The sequence below is a fragment of the Cryptotermes secundus genome, unplaced genomic scaffold, assembly GCF_002891405.2.
Source record: "Cryptotermes secundus unplaced genomic scaffold, Csec_1.0 scaffold1350, whole genome shotgun sequence".
NCBI classification, from domain to species: domain Eukaryota; kingdom Metazoa; phylum Arthropoda; class Insecta; order Blattodea; family Kalotermitidae; genus Cryptotermes; species Cryptotermes secundus.
The window spans coordinates 756,517-773,763 of NW_019739242.1; the positions used below are offsets into that span (position 1 = coordinate 756,517).

At 38.6% G+C, this 17,247-nt stretch overlaps 1 protein-coding gene across 1 annotated transcript in view; it reads left to right on the forward strand.

The window, feature by feature from the left end:
- Positions 1–748: 748 nt before the first annotated feature.
- Positions 749–17,247, forward strand: part of LOC111871881 (DNA damage-binding protein 2-like) — a 36,398-nt gene continuing 19,899 nt past the window's right edge. The window contains exons 1-5 of the mRNA XM_023865262.2: positions 749–1,151; positions 7,890–8,084; positions 10,615–10,760; positions 11,744–11,899; positions 16,146–16,277. Of these exons, the coding sequence (XP_023721030.1) occupies positions 945–1,151; positions 7,890–8,084; positions 10,615–10,760; positions 11,744–11,899; positions 16,146–16,277 (836 nt within the window). The 5' untranslated portion in view covers positions 749–944. The remainder of the gene's footprint in view (positions 1,152–7,889; positions 8,085–10,614; positions 10,761–11,743; positions 11,900–16,145; positions 16,278–17,247) is intronic.

Here is a 17,247-nt window from a genome sequence, read left to right on the forward strand (position 1 = left end):
TAAAAAATCGCTAACAGTAGAACAAACAGTAACTTTTTTACATGAGCCCTAAGTTCCATTGAGATGGACATAAGCTTTTCCTGCTATGAGGACATCTTACAAGGCAATAGAAGGCGACTAACCATGGAAAACCTAAAATATTTAGTAACTGTGAACTGCAACAGAAGATAAGATGTAAACTTGGGGAGCTAAATGTGAGTACCATTGAACCGCTGGTTTTTTAACTTCTAACAAAAAAATGTTGGCTTCGTTACATGATTTGTATTTAAGTATAGCTTTTCATTGTAAGTAAATTATTCAATGTTAGCATAAAATTAATTTAAATGTCGATTTGTTGGTCTTGAAATTAAGTAAAATCAAATTTAATATTTGGAATGAACTTTTTGTGTGTGTATATTTTACGTATACATATTTAAGGGATCCCCCCTCCCCCCGCCCCTCCCACTGGCTCTACAGCGCTCTTGAGCTCTTGAGCCCCGGCCTCTAATTTTCAGTTTCATGTTCATTTTACAGACGGTAGGGCTCCTTGGACGGGTGATCAGCTCGTCGCAAGGACTGTACCTAAACAGAGGACAACATAAACACAAAATAAACACACACACACATACCAAACATCTATGCCTTGTGTGAGATTCGAACCCACAATCTCGAATTCCGAGCGAACGAAAATAGTACACGCCTACACTCTCGGCTGCTGTATTACTGCATAAAATGTTCGGACCCTAATGACTGCGATAAATGTGTCGTCTACGTGACCCCAAGGACGCCAAGGACCACCGATCCATTATTTAGTAATCCGTGGCCGTCGGCAAGGTGTCGCGGGTTTTTGGCGGTATTGAGTAGGGGTTATGAAAAGGCAGTGGGGTTTGGTTGTGTCAGTATTTAAGTTTGCAACGCGTAAAATTCCATAATCTACCATCAGTACTGCATGTGCTTACTTAAGCATGCCTCCGAAACATCGGAATCGAAAATGTTCCCTCAAGGACTCCAAATGCGGTGAAGGCGGTGCTGGCAAACTTCGCAACGTTTGTAAAACAAAATGCGGAGGCGATGATTTGAAAATAAAAGTGAGGAACAGATGCCAGCACAATATTGTAAATAGTTTGGAATGCGTTAAAAGAGGCTGCAAAGCGACAAACTTGTTGCATAAGGTGTGTTCTTTAGCCCGTTATGAAAGTACAGGAGGATTCGAATTTATTGTCGAGGTGTCTGTGGTCTATAATTTTCAAACCTTACGTGCCCCGAAAGGCACGCATGTTGGAGTTGTTTAGCATTCTGCAGTATTGATTCTATAATGAAACTTTTTGAGTTACACTTTAATATTCCATAAGCAGTTTTATTTTATTTTTTTCCGGTTTGAAAATTACAGCCCACGGAAACCGTAACAGTAATTTAGAATCACTCTGTACTTATGATTATGTTGGATTTCGATATACATAACCAATAAACTGCATTTTCATATGATGTTATTAAACTGGTTTGCAGAGTTTAACTCTTGAGTGGGGGTAGGTCAGTTGAAGCGAGTTTTTGGTATTAGAGTATGGAAGAGAATTTGCTGATTTAGGGTCTGTATCACTTTACAGCATGCTATCGTGAAGTGAATTCTGCTCCTGAGTGCTTACATCTTGTGGATATGGGCAGCATTGCCCATGGTGTAATCACCCACGAGTTGAATTAACATCAACAGTTAACTACTGGAAAAGCGAGAAGTTAGTAACATGCTCTATTCTGAATGAAAGGTGTTAGTGGTAACTCCAAGACAGACAGCTGACAAACAGTTGTATTCAGGATCACACAGTTGTAAGAGATTCAGGCTCCCATGACAGTTCTGCCCCAAAGTGGATCATGTTTCAGGAAGATGGCACCAGTTGATAGAGACTGCATTGTCATTGTTCTGGAGATTCTTATTATTTTCATCTTCAACCAAATGAACTGTATTGACAGGGAGGAAGAAGGGAGATGAATGAGACTGTGTGTCACAGTTCCCACTGAGATTGTCTGTGATAATACTTTTGTTGAATGAATGAAATTACAATCACTCAGCATCTACAGTGATCCAGTCATGGGGGGTTGTGGGTGGAAGCTGGACACACTGTAGATGAAGGGATGTGGAAGGCAATATAATTGAGAGCATACTGGTAGTCAGCCAGATAAGAAAGATGCATGAAAGAATGTTCATGGAGCAATACATGCTGCTTCAATTCAATGGAGTTATGAACCGGTGTAGACAGCTGAAAGTCTCAACTTAAAAAAGACAGGGACATTGAACCCATAGTGTCATTTGTTGTGCATTTTAGGATATCATCACTCTTCTCTATGTATTGCTATGTCTCTTCACAAGTGTAGGGTTTAATGGCATTGTTGTCAAACCATAAATAAACCATGAAAGCATCTGTATAGTATCTTTGCACACAAGGTGAGATAATGACTTAGGCTTACAAGCGAAGAGGTTCTGATTAGGCTGTTGACCCATAGCCAGTCTTGTTTCAAATTGCCCAAGCACATGTGGCAAGAGAATCTCATCCTTTGATTGAAATGGTATGTAATTAAAAGTTAATTTTTCTCCGTAACATGGTCCTCCTCATCCTTGTGTTCCTCCTTCTCAATCACGTAAAACTTGCTTGTACCATCTCCTTGTTATTTATTAATTCATCTTTCAGCATATTTCTCTTAAACTTTCTCAAATTGTTTTGCTTGTCTCCTGCTTTCACCTATGCATTTGAAAAACTCATCTCATTTGCTGTTAGTCCAGTGATACTGCTTGGTCTATGTTCATGTTTCTGGTCCATATTTAATATGAGCACCTAACTATCTAACTTCACGGAGCTGAGCTCTTCTTGAGAAGCCGCCATTTGTGTAGCTACTCAACAACTTCCCAACATTTTGTGGAACCAGAAGGTTCATTATTGTATTCACAGGAGCCTCCCATGGAACCTTATCCTGAGCCAGATCAATCCAGTCTTTACCACCTCATCCTGTCTCTCTAAGATCCATTTTAAAACTGTATTACTTCAAATATAAGATGCATATTTTACACATATTTTTTTCCCATTGAAAAATGAATATGTGTCTTAAATTTGAAGACTGTGTACTTTTTTAATTTTTGCCTAAAACCCACATTCAAAAACTGAAATTCGAAGGTATCATATTTTCAAAGTAATATGGTATTATCCACCCACCTACATCTTGATTTTCCTAGTGGTCTTCTTCCTTCTGGCTTTCCCACCAGTATTCCCTTTGTATTCCTGTGCTCTCCCCATGCCCTGCCCATCTCATCCTCTTTGACTTGATCATTCTAATTATACATGGCAAAGAGTACAAGTTATGAAGCTCCTTATTATGCAGTTTTCTCCAACCTCCTGTCACTTCATCTCTTTTCAGTCCGAATATTCTCAGCACCCTGTTCTCAAACACCCTCAGTTTATGTTCCTCCCTTAATGTCAGAGTCCAAGTTCCACACCCATACAGAACCACAGGCAACATTATAGTTTTGTATATCTTAACTGTAATATTTTTAGACAGTAGATGGGATGATGAAAGGTTCTGGACTGAATGGTAGCAAGCATTACCCAAATTCAGTCACCTCTTAATTTCCTCTTGAATCAAATTTTGATTTGTTACTGTCATTCCAAAGTATTTGAACTGTGCCACATTTTCAAAGGATCTATTAGCCATCCTAATGTCATGATTTTTCTCTGCATTCTGGTGACGAGACAGTAACATATACTTAGTTTTCTCTGCATTTACTTCAAGACCAACCTCCTTACTAGCATTAATTAAAGTTTTTGTGTTTTTAAATAAACATATTACTTCCATCTTTGGAATTTCATGCTTCCAAAGTGTATCCGTACAGTCCTGCTTCTGCTTCCTGCTACAGCCCAGTCATCTGTAATTTATGGATTCCAGGCCCTGCCTGCAAGCAACTTAGGATGTTAAACACAGGTGGAAGAATGTGATACTGTTGTCAGGTCTTCATTTCAGCTCCTGGCTTCAGAGCATCCACTTGCAATGTTTGCAGTGATTAGAGGACATAGTAGCATGTCCAGCAGCAGAAAGAATCGTGAAGTGATTCACTCACAAAGCAGGAAGTTTGCCAGTGTGCCTGGCACATACATGACTGTTGGCCAGTACTCTTTCAGGGTGGGCATTGCTGAGAACTGATGAGGGATTATATTTTTGCTTTCATCATTATTTTACTTCCTTGGTATTTAAACTTCTCCACTTCCTTTATCTTGATTATTACATTTTATTTTTTCCATGTCTCCTGTCTTTCTTTGCTACGAACTTTAATTTAATCACTGAAGACGAGATAATTAGTGCGATTAGTAAGCTCAAATCCAAAAACTCTTCAGAATATGATGGTATAACTAACAAATTAATAAAACTGTGTAGACAACAAATAAGTAAACCCTTAGTATATATAATTAATAACTTAATAACAATGGGCGTATATCCTGAAAGACTCAAATATGCAGTGATTAATCCGATACATAAAAAAGGAGACGAAACTATGATACATAATTGTAGACCAATATCAATAATAACTGGGTTTGCTAAAGTATTTGAAATGGTAATTTATAGAAGACTCAATGATCAGATNCGACTGTGTTGATCACGAACTCGGGGTAATGAAACTCCAGTATCATGGAGTTCAGGGCTCCTTCTTGCAATGGTTTAAATCATACTTTCAATATAGGAAACAAAGGGTTGGACCAAAGTATACCAATAAGAAATATTACTCTCATTGGGACCGAGTCCATTCGGGAGTGCTTCAGGGCTCGGTACTAGGACCTCTGCTATTTATATTTACATCGATTATTTTCCCCTCGAAATAAGTAAAACTTCAGAAGTCATCATGTTTGCAGATGACACAAGCGTCCTTTGTACATCCAAAGATTTCAACAATCTAAAAATAAAACTGGAAATTGTTTGTAGTCACATGAGTAGATGGCTTCAGGCCAATCTTCTTGCATTAAATCTTGACAAAACTAAAATGATAAAATTTACACCAACAGTAGCTACTGATTATCAGCTAAATACTTTGCTTCTTAATACAATGTTGAAAACAGCTGAATCGACAACTTTTTTGGGTTTTCAGCTTGATAATCATCTGACTTGCAAAGCACATATAGACCAGTTACTCCACAAGTTGAGCACAGTTGGATTTTTAATGTGAAAATTATTGTGTGTACTAAGCATAAATAAGTGGCCTCCATAGTCTAGGGGTAACGTTCCCACCTCATGACTCAAGGTACGCGGGTTCAAACCCGGCGGAGGTCGTGGAATTTTTAAAGGCAGAAAAATTCAGGGAACAATTCTCCGGGAGGGACTTTAAGCCGTGTGTCCCGTGTCATAGATTTACGGCACGTAAAAGAACCTCATGTCTCTAGGAGACCTCTGAGCTAAATTAGGCAAATTTTCCCGCCCAAATAGTTTCCAGTGCCTCCGGTAGATGGGGAAAGTATTAGGTACCACTGCCGGATGAGGATCGACCTCGCTGACAGAAAGGGACTAATTATCAGATACCACTCCCAGTAGAGGGCTGACCTCGCTGGCAGAAAGGGGCTGATAACAGGCACCAGTACCAGTAGGGTATGGGGACAGTAGAAATTAAAGGGGGATGCACAATGGACCAATAACTGGTCTAAGTGCATGGGGAAACCCACCTCCTCTAACAATGAATGAAAGAATGAAGCATAAATAACCTAAAATCTGTATACTATGCATATTTTCACTCTTTAGTGAAATATGGAATAATATCAATATTAGAGTCAATTTTACCGACCACACAACATATTTTTATTATTATTACACTACATGTTTCGACCTCAAGAGGTCATCCTCAGGTGTACGAACACAGCTGTATAATTACACGCAATCACATTCGTCTTCTCACTTATTCGATCCTGTATCTTATTCAGGCCCACGCTCAATAATATATCAAGCTCCTCTCACAAAACACAAGTTAAAATATTGTTCTAAATGTCAAAAGTTAAAATTTAAATTTAAAATTTAAAATTTGTGAATCGAATTTCAATTCAGATCACTAGTTATGCTTTCACTTTCACTTGTTATTCAGTCACTTCCTACTTACGTTCATCACTGCGTCAAGTTCACTTTAACTAGTTTAATTATATTATTGGTTAAAAGTTCATGAATTAAAGTTCAATTTTAATATATTGATTGCACTTTTTACTTTTTGGAGGTCTCGCTGTTCTTCTGCGTCCTCTGATGTTGCTGGATCTGTTACAGTCCTTGTTGTGATGGCTACTACATGTAGTGTAATAATAATAAAAAATATGTTGTGTGGTCGGTAAAATCGACTCTAATATTGATTAAATACACAACAGGATGCAAGAAACAGTTAAAGTTATGGAATAATAAACTGGGGTAATACTCCTGATTGTCATAAGGTTTTTCTTATGCAAAAGAAAATAAATAAGAATAATGATGGGAGTGGGACCAACCCACACTTGTTGTGACCTGTTTAAGAAGCTGGGAATATTGCCAATTCCCTGTGTATATTTGCTTTCACTTATGACATATGCTGTCAACAACTACGACAGGTTTTTGAAAAATAACTGTATATGATTGGTACTAGGAATAATGATCATCTTCATCTTATCAGAGGGGTGTATATTACTCAGGTATCAAGCTATTTAATGTATTGCCTAACAGTATCATAATTTTGAGAACAGACAAAAATCAATTTAGGAAGGCTTTATTAAGATATCTGCTGAGAAATTCATTTTACTCTATCGATGAATTTATAGAGCATACAAGAGTTACAAAGATAGAAGATAAATAAATAGTATGAGTAAACATATTGTAAGTTACTCCCTTTGGTTGGGTTTAATAGTGGCTGTACTGATTAATTTAACACTTGACAATTCTAGTCAGTTAAGGCTGAGAATGGACTTAACATGTATGCATTTTTCTAAATGGAAAAATTAGACTGACAACTTGTGCTCTTTGTATGAGGCTCTATTTACCTTATATATATTTTATATTTTAATTGTATATGTTATATTTAATATTGTATATTTATATTTATTGCATGTGATCTTTTATGTAAGACTTTGTATGTGACAAATTTTATATCCAGCCCTACTGGGTAACAACTGGATCTATGAAATGTAATTACAAATAAAAAATAAAAAAAAAGAACTTGTCCTTGATGATGTTTTCCCACATACTCATACTTCTTCACTGTTAGTAAAGTATTTATTAAACAGCTTCCATTGTTGGTTCTAAAGGGTTCTGACAATAGTGTATAACACTCAGAATTACTGGGTTTTTTGGACTTTTTCCATCATCCAGTATTCTAGAAAACAGAAAACATGACATTTCGGAAACTGGATCTGTTTACATCCTCGAGTAAAGGGGGGGGCACCTACTCAGTGATTGAGGTTAGCATTTTCTAAGGGACCCAAATGAGTAGGTGTTTCCCCCCCCCCACCCCCCTCACTTGAGGATGGAAACAGATCCAGTATCCAAAATGTCACATTTTCTATTTTTTAGAATACCAGCCAATGCTAAAAGTCCAAAAACCCAGTAAATCTGACCTTCCATTATTCTTTGACTGATCCAGTTTCATTGTTTCGTTTTATCTTCTGGAATTCTCCATTTCACTATTGTATAATTAAATATCTTGTTCATAGACTTTATCCCTGTAGTGTCTTCATTTTCTTAATATTTATAAAATATACCAAAAGTTGGTGCTCACTGCCAGCTTTAACACTATTTTAACATGTAAAAAGGATGTAAACTCCTTTGTCATAATTATATAATGAGAGATGTTTCTCCATTTACCATCCCAACTATATTTCCTTATGTTATGATATGACTTTTCATGTCTGTTTCTAAGTACACCATAATTTTTTATTCAGGCAGGTCGTGATGTACTGATTGAGAACATATCATTATTTTCTTTGTATAAGAGTATTTCTCCATTTGATCGCCGTATCACAGTCATTGAATGGCATCCAAAATATCCGGAAGTGTTAGCAGCAGCATCAAAAGGTGGAGATATTCTCGTATGGAACTATGGAACAACTGTAGCTCAGCAACTGATGATAAGAGGAGTAAGTTTTTGCACACTTGACTGTCTGGAATAGTTGATGTCATTATGCATTATATATGGCTGTCAGTTAACTAGTGGTACAGTAGAATGCCAATTATTTGAATTAATTAGTGACAAAAATGATTCAGATAATCAGAAATTTGGGTAATTGGTTTAAATTCTTATCCACGAAAAAACACTATGATACTACTATAATGTACTATACAGTTATAATAATAACAACAAAGAAAAGTTTTAAAACAGGTGGAACATGAAAAATTAATAAATGTAATTATAAATTAACATTCTCAAACACTTTTTTTTAAAAAGTCCAACAATGATATTTGTTTAGCAGATTCATATTTTGGTTGTGGTGATTTGGTTTATAGACAGTTCAAATAAATGTGATTTGTATAATCAGTGTTCTACTGTATTTAACACTTAGCCCCCCTCACACACACATGCATATATATATATATATGATGATTAGTGAATAATGTATTGGAAAGTAATTGTGGAAGAAAGTGGTATGTATATATATATATATACGAGGGGGTACCCAAAAGAAACCGAACTTATTTTTTTTTTTTAAACTTATTTATTCAAATTTTAAGCACAAACCTTCAATCCCCTTCAAAGTACTGTCCATTTACACTAATACACTTGTCTAGTCTTTTATTCCATTTTTCAAAACATTGTCTAAATTCATCTTTTGAGATGCTTGACAGCGCCTACGTTGTTTTTTTCCTTCACCTCAGCAACATCAGCAAAACGCTGAAAAAAAGTTTTGATCATTTCGGGACCCTTCTTTCAAAGCACAGCATGCTTCCACGCGACCTTGNTTGTGATACAGACAGGGCTGTGTGAGCAGGGGCTTTGTCATGATGGAAAAACCAGTCACCCGACTGCCACAAATCTGGCCGCTGAGCTCCAAGTCACTCCCGACAGCTCCACAATTTCTTCAATGGTCCGTCGTCGATCTTCCTTGATGATTTCACGAATTTTTTCAACATTTTCATGTGTTCGGGCCGTGGAAGGACGACCAGAACGAGGTTTGTCATCAATTGACATTTCACCATTTTTGAAACGGGAAAACCACTCAAACACTTGAGTTTTCCCCATAGCATCGTCCTTGTACACCGTTTTTAACATTTCAAGAGTTTCTGTTCCACTTTTCCCGAGCAAAAAGCAGAATTTCACCGCCGCAAGCTGTTCACGAAAATCAGCCATTGCAAAAATGACGATCACACAAAACAGTTGTCACTATAAACTCTGCTGAAACTAGTCCTTACCTTCTGAAGCAACGGTAGTTGGCTTATCGACTCAGGAATGTTAGCTCTATGCGCTCATAGTGGCAAAACACGGTACTACAAAAGCTCTGCCCACAAAAAAATTAGTTCGGTTTCTTTTGGGTACCCCATCGTATATGAGGCCTACCTGCCTGGCTTGATGGCACCTGATGTTTTATTCTGCTGGGGAGAGCCACCAACCATTTAACTGTCCAACTGACATTTCCTATATTGTTGCATATTGATTCATTGCTGCAGAAATATGTTTACCACCACATTGCACAGCAGTGGTCGCCTCTTCTTGTTCCAATATTCTGGCTTTCAGCCATCATCTCACTACATTTCAAACAGTAGGAAGTTATCATCAGGCTATACACATACCATGCATTTCAACAAACATTTGCTATATTCTTATCATACATTGAAGTTTGCTAGTGGGTTTATTATCTTTATTAATTTCATTTAAACATAATTACTTTAAATATGAACATAAAATTATAAAATATACCTAGTTACATGGTTCTGCATGGGCGTGAAACTTGGTCTCTGACTTTAAGAGTGGAACATAGACTGAGGGTGTTTAAGAACAGGGTGCTGAGGAGAATATTTGGATCGAAGAGAGATGAAGTGACAGGAGGTTCGAGAAAACTGTACAATGAGGAGCTTCAAAACTTGTACTCTTCTCCAAGTATAATTAGAATGATCAAGGCAAAGAGGATCAGTTGGGCAGGGCATGTAACATGAATGGGGGAGAGGAAGAATGTGTACGGGATATTGGTGAGAAAGCTGGAAGGAAGCAGACCACTGGAAAGACCAAGACTTAGGTGGATGGACAGTATTAAAGTGGATCTTAGAGAGAAAGGATGGGATGATATAAATTGGATTGATGTGGCTCAGGATAGGGACCAGTGGAGGTCTCTTGTGAACATGGTAATGAACCTTCAGGTTCCATAAAATGCTGGGAAGTTCTTGAGTAGCTGCACAATTGGTAGCTTCTCAAGAAGGGCTTAGCTCCATGAGTGAATGAATGTTAGACAAGAAGGTATTTGAGAATAAGACATTGAATGAAACTTAGAATTTGTTCTTCTTTTGAAGTATCAAATTTTCTCATTCACAGATGAATTTCTGAAGTTCATTATGTTGGGTGATCATGAATTAAGGATTATTGGTTGGCAGGGTTTTGAAAGAAGTTGAGAATATAGGGCTTATGTGATGTTCAGCCTCTGAAACTTTGTAAGCTGAAATATTTTGTGTATATTTTAGAAGGGAGCTGGTGGATCAGTGCAGGGCGTCAAGTTTCACCCACAGAAGGAAATGGAGATGTATACCATAGCAATGGATGGCACTCTTTGTGCTTGGAACTACCTACATAAAACCTGCAAGATATTCCTTCAAATAAATGATTATAGGTAACTATTAGTGATGTAGCATTCATGGGTGTTATGCTTTTGATCTCATATTATCAAATATTGCCTTCTGGGTGGAGATATGGTATCATAACCGAGAAGACTAAAATGTGAATACTAATTTAGAGATACATTTGAAAATCAAAGTAATCATTGTTCTCTATTTAGGTTTGTAAGTAGGTGTTTTTGTATACATGTGTTTAAAATATTCATCTTTGTCTTCAGGAATGTGATCTTACATAGTTTGGTAGGCAGGTACAAAGCTAAACGTCCCAGATTCCAGAAGACAATACTCATAGACACTGCTATGAGAACCTGAAATACCACAATCCGTCTTTGTGTTATTTATACTCCAACTGGGTCCACTTGGTACAGCGGCCACTGATTGGCCTATTGTAGCCTGCCCCAGGTGATTATGATAAAGAATTTGGTGGAATGAAGATTGGCAAGGGAAACCGAAGTACTCAGAGAAAACCCGCCCCAGCGCCACTTTGTCCACCACAAATCCCACTTACCCAGACCGGGGATCGAACCTGGGCCGCCGCAGTGGTAAGCCAGCGACTAACCGCTTGAGCTATGGCGCAGTCTTACTCAAATCATTAAATTTCTGAAAAAAGATAAAAATATTGGATCACATTAAGTTCTGAAACATTTTTCAGTTTGATTTATATTTCATGAGACAAACATGAACGGTTATTTAGACTTCAAGTGAAATGGTTGCCCTGATAACCATATTGGTCCATAGACCATAAAGTCCATCATCAGAGAACTGATACCAGATCACAATGAGGTGGACATGCAGTTGGTTATGTTCTCTTGGCACATTCGTCCTCCATTTCAAACAGTGTCACCAGAGCTCTTATCACCATTTTGCACACCCTTATATGTTAAGATAAACCAATGGATTTCATACTTTCCCAGATTATACTCTGTTCTCTCCTATAGTGTCATTGTCACATTAAATGAACATTGATTTTGTTTTACAGTAAATGGTACACAGGTCTTGATGTTTGCTTCTCGGGTGGCCACTTGGTTGCAGGTGATAATTGTGGTTTTCTCACTGTGCTTTCATTAGATGGACGGAAGATGTGGGAAGGAAGATTACACAAGAATAAGATTACTCATGCTGAGTACCATCCTAGGTAGGAATAACTGTTGAACAAACCCGATTCATGTCATTCTGATAAATTGGGTGCAGTTAGTTTTAATTTCAGAAGAATCTTGTGTAATAAAGGGGGCATGCGGTAGCATAGTTGGTTGAGGGGCTATGCTACATGCCAGAAGGTTGCGGGTTCAAGTCCTGATGAGGTCATTGGATTTTTTTCAATTGACCTAATCCTTCCAGCTGCATTATGGCCCTGGGGTTGACTCAGCCTCTAACAGAAATGAGTACCAGGAATTAATTAAATAATTTTCCTGGGGAGTAAAGTGTGTCCGGCGCGTAAGTCTGACAACTTTACCACCGTCTTTGAGCTGACTGTCTAGAGAATATGAGACCCTCAACGTCTCACAACCCTATGGGCCTTCATGGCCTGGTACAGGGATAGCTTTACTTTTTTTTACTTCTGTAATAAAACAGGTTTTTGCTTATTTGCTTTACCCATTTCAACCAAATTTGAAGTAAGCTGATTCTTGCCCATTCATTACAGGCTGTTGCAGTCATACATAACTTTTGTTTTCACAGTTGTGCAAGCTTCCTTCTTTTAAGGTTGTAGTAGGATCTGCAGTGTCCTAAACCTGTGGCACCCAAATATTATCATTCTGTGAAATGCTTAGTTGAAAACCCACAATACACAAACCCCATTTTAAAATTATGTTCTTGAAAATGTTTTTGTTACAAGGACAAAATTATATCCTAAGAAACATATGTAGCTGAATCTGTACAGATCTCTTTCCTTCTTAAAACAAAAGTACCTATAATACTAGATGTTACAATAAATTGTGAACTGAATTTTTAGCATACTGTTTGAGAGTTTGTCTGTCAGTCTTTGTGTATCTCATTTGAACTTTTGAATCATTTGACCGATTTTCACAAAATTTTGTATGGACATTATGCCGTTAGATGCCACCCCATTGTCAGATTTCTTAATTTCATGCTGTCAGTAGTAAACTTCGTTAACACACAGACTTGTAAGGTTGAGTTACATTAATATCCCTTAATTACAGGGTTCTGAAATGAAGTATGGCAATAGATCTTAAAAAAAATATGACTTTTGTTTAGCTGATATCTTTATAATGGGAGATAACATAGACTCTATAGAGAAAACCACAGAAACTCAAAATTTATACTAGTAAGAGGTTGGTTTAGAAGAAAATGCAAAGAAAACTGAGTACATGTCGATATCACATCACCATTATGCAGGGCAAAATGAAAACATAAAGATAGCTAATAGACCATTTGAAAATGTGGCACAGTTGAACTGTTGGGTAATGACAGTAACATATCGAAATTGGATTCTGGAGGAAATTAAGAGAAGATTGAATTTGGGTAATCCTTGCTACCATTCAGTCCAGAACCTTTTGTCTTTTCATCTGTTGTCCAAACCCATACAAATCAGAATATACAGAACTATAATTTTGCCTGTGGTTCTGTATGGGTGTGAGACTTGGTATCTTTTATTAAGGGAGGAACATAAACTGAGGGTGTTTGGTAACAGGGTGCTGAGGAGAATATTTGGACTGAAGAGGGATGAAGTGATAGGAAGTTGGAGGTAAGTGTATAATGTATAATTTGCCAAGTATGGTTAGAATGATCAAGTAAAAGAGGGTGAGACTGGCAGGGCATATAGCATGCATGGAGGAGAAGAGAAATGTGTAGAAGTTTTTGGTGGGAAAGCCAGAAGGAAACAGACCTAGACATAGGTGGGAATATTATGTTGTGGCATGCAGACCCATTGCCAGGCAACGACTATGAAGTAAGCAGCTATGCAATGGCCAATACTAGGCAGTAGCCTGTAAACACCAACAGAGGAATGGTATTTTCTGGGCTGTCTGTGCTGAGATGTTATAAACAGGACAAGTTAGGAACGGGTGGGGAAGATTGCAGTAACTCCTAGAGTGTGTAGATTAGCTAATAAGTGATAGTTTTATAGCAGTTGTAGTTGATGTGAATCATTAGCACCTCACAAAAATGAAGCCCGTCGCACAGAAGACACCAAATAGGTGGGAGCCTGAAGTTGGTTTAGTTTGAGAGAGATGGCTCTTGCCACATTAACACGGTGTGAGACATGCTGGTGGGTCACACTTCCCTTGTTTGATGAGAGATGTGAAAAAGTAACAGTGGACCATCTGGATGTGAAGAAGAAAGTGGATCTAGTGCAAGCTTCTGTAAGTGAAATAGGTCGGCTTGTTCAAAATTTGCCCAAAGTGAATGGCAATGGTGCTAAGTGGAAACAACTAGCAGACAGAGCTGAAGCTGACAGTCGCAGCTTCTGTAAGTTTATAATTGGACAGGTGCTATATACCAGTCTATTTCACATGTATGCAGGAGCATACAGGGAAATGAGGGACAGCCTTCACCTGAACAGTGTGGAATTGGGACAGGAAGATGCTTCACAAGCAGAACAAAACAAACACCAAAAGAAAGACAAAAACTCTGGAGCTGAGTGCTGCACCAAGAAACAGAAGAGGCCACCTCCAACTTACCAAAATCCACAGCCGATATCAACAAAAAACTTCTTTGCGTCACTCAGGGACTTGCCCATGGAAGATGCAGAGACAGGTAGCTAAGGAAACTACCAGAACACCTCAAACAAATGACAGTACAGGTGAAGGTAGGTCAACTCTCGTCATATTAATATCAGAGGCAAACTTAATTAACTAAGAAGTGTCATGAGTAGGGAGATCTTCTGGAACACTGCAACCAGAATCTGAATAACAGCTAAAAGTATGGTGGACTACAATGCCATACAAAAATTCTTCACTGAGAAAAATCTCCACTACTGTACATTTTACACAAAGGCAGGTAAACTGGTTAAAGCCATTATCAGGCATTTGCCACCAATACCTCTGAAGAGGACATCACTGTGGCCCTCGAGGAGATAGACTAAGATGTCATCAGTGTAAAACAGATGACTGCCAAATGTCCCACTCCAGAAGGAGGGGTCACACATGTCCCTCCCCCTCTTCCTAGTTACTCTAGCAAGGAATCAGAAAGCTCAAGAAATCTTCAAATTGACAACACTCTGTGATATAGTTATAAAGGTTGAAGCTTGTAAAGCCAAAAATAGGCTTACACAATGGTACAGTTGTCAGCGCTTTGGCCACATCTGAGTACACTGCAGGCAGCTTTGCTTCCTGTGGCGTGGGGTTGGTCATCACCATCTTGGGTGCTCAGAGAAACAGAAGTCAGAGATTGTCGCAACCTGCTATAGATACAACCTGCAAGAGGGGGAATTGCCGCAACAAGCAAGTTACAGAACTTGCAGTCATTTCCAGGAATTACAGCGCAGTAAGAACCTGCGGGCAACAACACAGTGTCAGCAGGGAGGACATTCTTCTCGAACACAACATATCTCCTGCAAAGTGTGATACAGAAATTGTACATAATTACGTATTTCATCTTAAGTTAGAACTGCAAACTTTTATAGTGGTGAGACTGAGTCCACTTGGTACTGCGGCCACTACTGACCTATTGTGCCAGCCCCGAATGATAGATGATGTGATTGTGGAACAGTTGGTGGAATGAAGATAGACAGGGAAACCAAAGTACTTGGAGAAGACCTTCCCCAGTATCACTTTGTCCACTACAAATCCCACATGATGAGACCCAGGCTAGAACCTAGGCCGCTGTGGTGGGAAGCCGACGACTAACCCCCTCAAACTTTTGTAACTGAATAAATTTATGTTAATAAATCTCATCAAAACGATTCTGCCTGTGTTATGAATGTGTGTATGGACCTGTGTCTTTGAAAAACTCCTGAGTATCTAAGTTACAGCCTGTCAGTATGACCAAAGAGGAGTCATGTGCCTGCCTGAACTGAACCACATCATACCCCTCTGTTAAGTAGTACCAATTCCCAAATCTGAGTTCCCTATCTAAGAATTCCTATTGGTGCCCCATTAAGACCCAATAGTTAGTTCGTGGTCTTAACAGCAACAGTAATAAATCCTGGTAAACCAGTCCATCTTCCACATGCCATTCCATATTCCCAACCCATCATTACTTACATCAGTAAACTGGCAAGAATATTACAGGAGTAGTGCTGCAGCAATGTTTTGTCTGGGTCAGATAGTTAGAAGCCATTATCAGTTTCTAGAAAATACTGCCTGTACAGTTGGTTTAATATAACCATGATGTGTTCTCTTGTATGATACTGTAACTTATGGCTATAGTCATCACATTTTTATGCACCAGGCACTGGTGAGAATGAGCATTTTTGTTTGCAGGGAGACATGGCTTCTAACCACAGCTTCTATTGACCGGACTGTGAAAATGTGGGACATGCGGTTTTTGAAAGGAAGAGATAGTGTGCTGACTGTTTTGAACCATGACCAAGCTGTGAACTCTGCATATTTCAGGTGAATTTGTTTTGTCCTGTGTATTATTGAAATGTTTATTAGTGGCAGATGCTTTCAGTTATGAACTTATTGACACTCCTGTTCCATGTCTGGAAAACATTAATTACACTTCTGGAGAGACAGATGTGAAAAAGTAGTAGGACTGCAAGAATGATGTCTGACAGATGGGATCATGGGGTTGAGACCGTGATTTTCCCATCTCTTGTAGTAAGTATAACTATTTAATTTTTAGACCATTTATCTTATTTCATTGTATAAAGAAAGCTATGCTTATGATATTGTGACGAATATGATCATTTGCTAGGCAACGGCTAGGTATGCACGGCCTAAAAAAACCGGAATGATAGCAGAAACATATATGACCATTTGCTAGGTAACAAAGCACAATAGATCACTGTAGGTCACGGTGCAAGGGCCGAGAAGGCCCACCCCTTATACATTCATACATTCATTTGCTAGGTAAGAACTAGGTAAACACTTGTTCCTCCAGCAGCGAATATTAACAATATTCCTTCAATATAATCATCCCCCCCCTGTGTACCACCACCTGCCAAATTTGTGGAAGGCATCGTACACCATCAGCCCGTCCACTTCTGTTGATGTCCAGCAGTGACCACCCTACAGCACGAATCATCTCCTCTCTTGTGTTGTAACATGTCCCTTGCAGTGGTTCGTTCATTTTGGCAAAGAGATCATAAACGCACGGACTCATATTGGATGAGTATGGCGGATGTTGCAGTATCTCCCATCGCCAGCAGTGAAGGAGATCCTTGACAGCGTCAGTGGTATGAGCCCTTGCATGAAGGATGATGGGGTTTGTTGCCAACAAGTGTCGTCGCTTTTGCCTGAGTGCTCGACGAAGATGATTACGCAGGAAACTCCAGTAGCAGGCAATGTTCACTGTCTGTTGTTGAGGTACAGTGTGGTGCAGTATTACTCCATCAATGTCATATGCCAGAATGAACATTGC